The 8,616-nt window shown below is 50.6% G+C and overlaps 1 protein-coding gene across 1 annotated transcript in view; it reads left to right on the forward strand.

Annotated features, from left to right (window-relative positions):
- The first annotated feature begins 693 nt into the window (after positions 1-693).
- Positions 694-8,616, forward strand: part of TNR (tenascin R) — a 66,907-nt gene continuing 58,984 nt past the window's right edge. Inside the window, exons 1-2 of the mRNA XM_011361285.1 lie at positions 694-1,192; positions 3,519-3,995. Of these exons, the coding sequence (XP_011359587.1) occupies positions 694-1,192; positions 3,519-3,995 (976 nt within the window). The remainder of the gene's footprint in view (positions 1,193-3,518; positions 3,996-8,616) is intronic.

Raw genomic sequence — 8,616 nt, forward strand, 5'->3', positions numbered from 1 at the left:
TATACTAATGAGGAGATTAAAAGAAAGTTCGGCTCGCACCGTCCCAGATCATCACGAATGTACCCAAGGATTATTAACAGCCACAATTACCTGGAACTACATTAGCTATCTGGTTGGTTATTCCAAAGTCAACTTGTATTGAAGAGATGAGCTTAGGGGCGTTAATCAGTTGTTTGAGGTGGCCGCCAGGGCCCTGTCCAGTAGGAAAACTCTTTGGGGAAATACAAGGGCGCGCTGAAGGCTCCACAACGCCCTTCGTCCGATTCTCATCCCAGTGGAAGGAAGCTCGGAGTGCTCCTTGGAGGAACAGCCCCTCCACCGAAGCCTGGATGCCCAACCTCCTCCGCTGGGCCTCTTTGCTGGAACCGCTTGCCCACCGTGGGGGCCAGACTCATGCATTCTGGATAAGTCCTTGGGAAATCAAAATGTCCTTCTACAGAAGCAGCATCCATTCCAGGGACCCATCCCTCCAGGGGACAACGCTCTGGGCTTTTAGGGCCCCAGGAGTCATCGTCCCTTCCCAGCTCCCCTTCGAAAATCTTCAGCTGCCCATCCTGCTCTGCAGGACTGTGCACCATGAGACACCCAGGCGCGGGTCTCAGAGGTCGTGTCCTTCCCGATTTCTCTTGCAGATCCCACTCGTCCATGCCCCGCGCTGCCCACCGGTCTTGAACCTGGAGACCCGCTGAGAGGATGGGGGCGGACGGGGAAACCGTGGTGCTGAAGAACATGCTCATTGGCGTCAACCTGATCCTTCTGGGCTCCATGCTCCAGCCGTCAGAGTGTCAGCTGGAGGTCCCCACCGAAGGGGTCCAGAGGCAGGCGGCGGAGGAGGAGGGCGGCGTCGCCAACTACAACGCATCGGACAAAGAGCCCCCCGTGGTCTTCAACCACGTGTACCACATCAACGTGCCCCTGGACAGCCTCTGCTCCTCGGGGCTGGAGGCCTCGGCCGAGCAGGAGGTGAGTGCAGGAGAAGAGGCGCCGGCAGAGTACCTGGGCCAGACCTCCGACCAGGAGGCGCAGGTCACCTTCACCCACAGGATCAACCTCCCCAAAAAGGCCTGCCCGTGTGCCGGCTCCGCCCAGGTGCTGCAGGAGCTGCTGAGCCGGATCGAGATGCTGGAGAGGGAGGTGTCGGTGCTGCGAGACCAGTGCAATGGCAACTGCTGCCAAGAAAGTGCAGCCACAGGTAGGGCGGGGGAGGGGAGCTGCGTGGGAGTGGGAGGGGAGGGGGGTGCTGCGTGGAGCTGGAGAGGACGAGCAGGCGGCGCTCTCTCCTGAAACATCTCTGAGACCTAAATGCGGCCCTTCCCCCGGGGACTCGGGGCTTAGCCAGTCTGAAATACATTAACCTGATTTTGGGGGGACGAGTCAGGTAATGGTACATGGGTTCAGCACAGCCACTTCTGCAGCGAGCAGGGAGTTTGATGTCTGTCTTCATTCATCTTTGGTTTTCACAGGCTGTCGAATTGATATCTATCCGTGTTAACCCGAGGGACTAGAGAAGGCAGGTGCCGTGTTCACTCAACCGCAGCCTTTCTCCCATCTGAATAAAGAATAGTCATCAAGGTCTCCGAGGACCTGTCCGGGTCCTCTCTAGCAAGATGGAGGTTTTGGCCCCCGCCCCCGCCACCAGCGCGCGCGCATGCGCACACCGCTCACATCCGCACACACGCGCATACGCGTTCACAGTGTTATCCCACCCTCCCCCCAAAGGCTGAGTGTCCAAGAGGGAGACCTCTAGCCTCACCCGCCCTCGGACTAGTCACACTAATGAATTACTTTGTGTGCCCCTCTGGGAGGAGTCATTACATCTTCAGAGCCAGACTTCCCGAGTTCAAATCCTGGCTGTGCCACTTACCAGCTTCTGACGTAAGCAAGTTTCACAACTGCCCCTTCCTTTCCCGGTGACAAAAGATGATAGGCTATAATGACAAGAAGTTGTTAAATATAAAAGCATCTATTCAGATGAAACTCTGGTTTCTAGCAAGCCCCATATAAGCAATAGCTGTTACCAGCTGACGCCCAATGAGCACAAATTGTGTCTGTCCCTATGTGCCCACCTTCCTCACTCAAAAGCTGCCTTAGACTCATGCCATTCATTCTCTAAGGAGAAGAGGAATTCGTCTTACGACTTTGGGTTCAGGCTGTTACTTCTACAGAGTTCAGTATCTTCAGGCTTTCACAGAAATGAGAACAGGAGGTAGCCAGAATGACATTTTAACAGGGCCTGGGTGGCCCACATGTCCAGAGGGCTGTCAGACATGGCCATCCTGAGACACACCCAGGTGAAGGGCAGTCTTTGAACAGTGAACTATTTCACAGAGTTTCTCAGCTCTTCCTCTTCTTTATAACCAAACTATCAATAAACCAAACTATCGATAAACCAAACTATCAATAAACAACCTGAAGAAGAGAAGCAAGTCCTGTTGTTCAGTGTCCTGCTCCTCAGTGACAACTGTCAGGCCAGCTCACCTTTTCCATGGAGACAGGAATACAGGAAAGTCAGTCATAGGTATCCATGGACATGGGCCCTTTGCTGCCCAGGAAGCTAGGTGACTTTGATGGGTGGCTTTTTACCAGCCATATATTGGAAAAATATACAAGCAAGAGCTATGTTAGGCAGTGTCATGTAGTAACTCCCTTTCAGGCCATGGGGGCTGCGTGAAGTGACAGAATTAAACAGAATATAATTTGCTGGACTTCACATCCCCAAGGCCAAGTGTAGAGGATGCCAAGCAGATTGGGTTTGCGTTTGTTTAGTAAGTTTGTGTGATTCATGTTAGCCAGATAAATGAACCACTGTACTCACAGCGTGGTAAGAGATATGCATAGAATCCTAAAAAGATCGCACACGGCAAGCGGTAAGGATGGGTCTGTATGGCCTGGCCCTGCAGAGCAGGCCCAGTACCCAACCCACATCCCCTCATGCCCCCTTCAGTGCCCATAGCACCCACGCATCTTTGTCAGGGGTGGCCTCAAACTGTGGGGACCTTCTTGGCCTGGAGAGAGAAAGATCCCAAGCGTTGACACCACCACCGCCCCAGGAACAGTCTTAATCTACCGTGAGGTGTGACCTGCACTGTGACCAGAGCATCCTGTAAGATCGGCCCTCTCTGGGACTCTGCGTGATAATGCAGCTCGGCTTGGGCTCCTCCCCTCCCCAGTCCCTTCTTCCCGGCCAGCTTCTCCTGGGAGCATTTTCTAATACGTCACTTTCACCTGAATCCTTATCTAAGGTCCCCTCTGAGGGAGCCCGAGCTGAGACACGCTGAAGGGGGACTCCAGATGGACAAGGGACCAGATGTCATTCATCCTTGCCCCCAGGGCTGTGCTAAGCCCAGATAACACATATTAGGGGAAATATTTATAAAATTGATTGTACAGGTCATGCTTAACTCTCAGCATCATAAATCCAATCAGAGAGTGAGGAGAGGTCTCTGCTCACCCCTCCCCATGCACCATTTACAGGAAGCGCCACTGCTGCCCTTTGACCTTCTCCTTGACCATTCTAGGACAACTGGACTATATCCCTCACTGCAGCGGCCACGGCAACTTTAGCCTCGAGTCCTGTGGCTGCATCTGCAACGAAGGATGGTTTGGGAAGAACTGCTCAGAGCCCTACTGCCCCTTGGGCTGCTCCAGCCGGGGCGTGTGTGTGGACGGCCAGTGTGTCTGCGACAGTGAATACAGCGGTGACGACTGCTCCGAACTCCGGTGCCCGACGGACTGCAGCTCCCGGGGGCTTTGCGTGGACGGGGAGTGCGTCTGTGAGGAGCCCTATGCAGGCGAGGGCTGCAGCGAGCTGAGGTGCCCCGGAGACTGTTCGGGGAAGGGGAGATGTGCCAATGGCACCTGCTTCTGCCAGGAGGGCTACGTCGGCGAAGACTGCGGCCAGCGGCAGTGTCTGAACGCCTGCAGCGGGCGCGGACTCTGCCAGGAGGGGCTCTGTGTCTGCGAGGAGGGCTACCAGGGCCCTGACTGCTCGGCAGGTAGGCGGGGGAGCTCCGCGGGGCACTCGGCAGGGGCGGCCCGGCAAAATCACCAGAGCGGGTGGAGAGGTGGGGCGGAAGGGGGATTTTAAGGGAAATGATTCCCGGTTGGGTTGTGCTTGCTCGTTGTCTTTCCAAGAGAGCTGATTTCCTGAGTTGATCACAATTGACAGACAGATGTGAAGGGGAAAAGGGCAGAAACCAGCAAAGGTCAAGTTCAGGCTAAGAGTTGGAGCTTACCCCTGAGACTGGATCGAAGGCGATGGCAATGGCACAGCATTCCACTGTCCCTGAGGTGGAGAACAGCCGTGGGACTACTTTAGGCAAGTCCACTGTGACTCGCAGGGCCTCTAAGAGTGCCGCCTGCTCCAGAATACCCGCCTTGCTTGTCGCCGTGTCCCGGGAGACGTCCGTTTCCAATGCTGCTGCATGAGATGGTCCTCAGTCTGTGATAAACAGGCTAACCAGGAGCTCCGGTTTTCTCGGAGCTTATGCATCGAAAGGTGTCACTGATTTACGAAGTTGTCTGGCGTCCACATGGACAAAAGTATTTGCAGGCAAGGGATTAAACGTAAACGGGAGCGAGCGCTAAGGCATCAATCAACAGCGCACACGATAACACTGTGTCCAGAAGATTAGAAGGCTGTGACTTGCTTTGTTCCAGATGACGTACAGCACACTGGAACCAACCCCACGTGCCGTCTGCACCACCGACACCAAAGGTGACACTCTAAAAGGAAGCTCTCAATCCAGCAGTGGGAAACATGCAGTGTCTCATTGCAGCTGAGTTGTTTTTTGTTTTTTGTGGGGTTTTTTTTTTTTTTGGCTTAAAATCCGATTATTTTCATCCTCTCACTGTTATGGCCCATCCTCTTCTGACTAAATCAGTGTGACTCTCACTGATACATTTGTGTGTGTTTTAAGCGGTACCGATTAAGTGATTGACCTTGATCCTCTCCATTTGTAGTTCGGTCTGTAACAGTGGGCTCGGAGTGCCCATGGGGAAGATTTAAAATAAAAAATAACGACGACAACAAAAAGGACATTTTAAAGCCTGCCGATGGGCTGATTCTAGGAATTTTCTGATCAGCCTCTGACATTGTCTACGGGAGAAATCCTGAGAGGCCTTTTACTCTTCTTTGCCAAGGCTTCGTACCCAGGTCGCAGACCAGTCAGACCAGGTTCCTGCACCTGTGACTTCACGTTTAATTCTTTCAAAAAAAAATCAATGGCGATAACAGCAACAACCACCACCAACAACGACAATGACGACAAAACCCACAAACAATAACGCCCTTCTTAGGAAAAGTATTTCAATGTTTTTCATTTTTTTCTCGTATTCGATTATTTTGTTTAGCCTTCTGATTTTGTTTGCTGAATTGAAAAGTCTTTCTGAAAATATAGTTAGTCACGATACCAATTGGTCCTAAGGAAAGTTCAAGTGGAAGTTAAACCTCGATGTTTCCAAATCTGAAGTCGCTAGGTCATTGCTGCGGAAGGGGAGGCTGAAGCGTGGTCCTGGTTCCCACCCACAGGACAGGCTCCATGAGTCCCGTGGGTGCCAGGCGTCAGTTAGGGCCGCTGCTGGGTATGGCTGTTCAACAGTCCACACGCTTCTGAACAGAATAGGTGTTTGTTGGGCTGTACATACCTGTGATGTTCTTGACCCTACTTTTCTACAGACAGAATCTTAATCTAATCTGAAGTCCAGACTGAACTGGAGATAAACGCTCCTGGACGCTCAGGGAAGCCTCATCAGCTGTTAGCATGACTACAACTGGGTTGAGTCCACATCATGGATACATGTTACCTCTAATGTGTCCCCCCTGTGCTTTGTAAGGAAGACTTCTGAAAGCCCAGATAAATTACTTCATGGGTTCCCAAAGCATGTGAGGAAGGACGGTTACATAATCTCCATCTGTTTCTATAGCAACCCTGGAGCCACCACTCATCACAGGAGGTGTTGTTCTCAATGCCTGCCTTTTAAACCAAACGCCATGGGTCTCTTCCAGAGAGGTATCTAGGTCATTATCTAAAGTGCTACTTTGCCTGCTCTTTGTGAAAACGCAGCAGGAGAGGAGGCTGTTTGTCCACTGTTGGACCTTTCTGGCCAGGGGCACACACTCCAGCGTCACCGCTGCCCTCACCAACAAGAAGGAGAGAAGAGAGTGAGGAAGGTGAAAGCCAGGAGAGCCACAAGATATACCTCCTCGTAGGTCCTCCTCTCCTCATTGGCAAAGCCATGGACCAGGCCACCCACTGCGTGGGTTTCGTTCTGAGGCCTCCTGGGTTGCCAGAGCCTGGATGCAATTCAATAGTGTTGACAAGGCCACCGTATCTGCCCCCTGGCCTCGATCTTTGCTTATAGTGTGCCATGGGATGAAATTTCAACCTTGCTGCCTCTGATCTCTGGCCGCGTCAAGACAATTGAACCCAAAATTCATGAATACGGGCACTTAAAACAGGCTGTAGGAAGAAGCTACTCTGGACTTCTAATTTCACAAATTTAAAAGGCAGCCATCCAGAGACACAAAGATTTTTCCACAGCCAGATAGCTAATTAATTTATGGCAGAGCAAAAATGAGAACTCTGGTCTCCTACCAACTTCTAGCACTCGTTAATCCGCTCTGGGATGCTAAGGAGAGCGGAATTGACAAATAAAAAATTTAAAAGTCACATACACAAAGCAATAGTCTTTTGATATGAAAACCAAGCCCCGTTAAATGATATAAGAAAAATTAGATGTTGGGCGTGAGAAGAAAAGCACGTTAAACCATTTGTCCTCACCTACCCCTGGGGAGGGAGCTTAGTGCAGGAACAGGCCAGTGGGCTGGCAAAATTCCCAATGAGGCACCAGGATGGAAGAACCACCAGAGCTGGGGCTTGAAACAATCCAGAAAGCCGCTCGCTGGACTTCAGTCGGACCTGTGGGGCTCGGCCGATGTCAGCCTCTGCCTCTGCCAACGCCGCAGCCAGCACAGCCTTTGGCACCTGACGTCTCTCGCTCCTCGGAGCAAGAATCTTCATGGAATGAATCCTAACGGTTCTCACCACATATGTGCAAAAGTCCTGCAAATCTACAGAGTAAACAGCATGGCCGTTTTGGAGATAAGTAACTCCAATTCCTCAAGCCACCATTTATTCCTTTTTAACTACCTCCTCTTCCCCACGTTTCACAGTGGGCACTCCAGAAATTAAGACTAAAATTACTGTGCTCCCACCCAATATTCACTGAATCAAGGCATGTGGCTCTTCTGCAGTTTGCTTTATAGTTCGATATCCTTTTATTTTACAAGGATTACTGCCACCCAATGTACACAGCTGCTGCTAAGTTACAAGGCAAGTGACAATGTGACAGCCACTTCCGTGAGCTGCCACTCTCAAGAGTACCTCTGCCATGAACGACACGGTGGCTTTCTTACCGGAGGTGAAGGCAAGGTTCACCACCAGCCTCAGGGCTCAAGATAAAAATTTGCCAAGTTAAGTTGTCAGAATGAAAAATCCTTCCGTACCTCTTTTTTACTTTAAAATCCCCCAATACTTGGCTTGGCTCATTCTCTACTGGCATTATTAGCTTTATTTTCTGGAAGAAGAAACCAAAAAGGAATACTGACCTGTCCCAAATACTCCAAGAGTTGTTGGTGACTTGAAATTTGGAACGGCCATTTCTGTCACTATGACAGGAGAAGTCCCGCATAGGAAACCTGAAATCGGTGTGCCTAGAGGCAGCAGACCTAGAGGACTTTTCTAAAAAGAAGTGTCTCACCTCGAGGATAAGCACCAGTCTGGAATTCACTTCCTGAAAGAGAAGCTGAAGTCCTCTCTAACCCGGTTTCCTTGTGAGGGCCATGTGCACGGGATAGAAAGCACAGTCCATAACCCGGCTACAGACTCTAAGGGGAAGAACAACACTCCACGGAGAGGATCTGGGTTTGAGGATCAGTTCTGCTGTGACCCAATTCTCTGACTTTCAGCAAGTCCCTTAACCTGGGTCTCCGTTTCCCCATCTGTAAATTGGGGTCGTCACGTCTACCCCGTCTACCTCACAGGGCTGCTCTGCTATCGATGGATTTTTTTTTTAATTCTAGTTAGATGCTGAGTCCGAACATGTCTGATGGACCGTGCAATGCTATGCAAATGTGAAGTGGCAGTGTTTACTGGATAAGGGGTCCTAGACTCATTCCGCCCGCGTTCGAACCCGATCAGCTGTGTTTGCTGACTGTGCAAAGCAGTTTCCTCATCTACGAAACAGGGGGAATGATAAAACCGATCCCACGGTGTTGGTGAGAGGATGAAACGAGACAGCACGTGTAAGAGTGTTTAGCATTGTGCCCGGTGCGTAATAAACGCTCGCTACGATCATGCACAATGCTGACAGGTTCTATTCTGCGTGCATTTTTACAGGCTGTTCCCAAATTCTTGGTGCATTCAAAGTGTTAATGATGTCAGAATTAGAAATTACGTAATCTTAAAATAATCATTTGAACGTTTATTTACATTTTATTTACATTTATTTAGTTTTATAAATTAAAAAATAAGGTTTTAATTTTTTTCTTTTGGCCAACGTGTACTCTCTTCAATCAGAGGAAGCCCTGCCATCTAGACTGTTTTACCCAATGAA

Source organism: Pteropus vampyrus, unplaced genomic scaffold, assembly GCF_000151845.1.
Source record: "Pteropus vampyrus isolate Shadow unplaced genomic scaffold, Pvam_2.0 Scaffold65, whole genome shotgun sequence".
Lineage (NCBI taxonomy): Eukaryota > Metazoa > Chordata > Mammalia > Chiroptera > Pteropodidae > Pteropus > Pteropus vampyrus.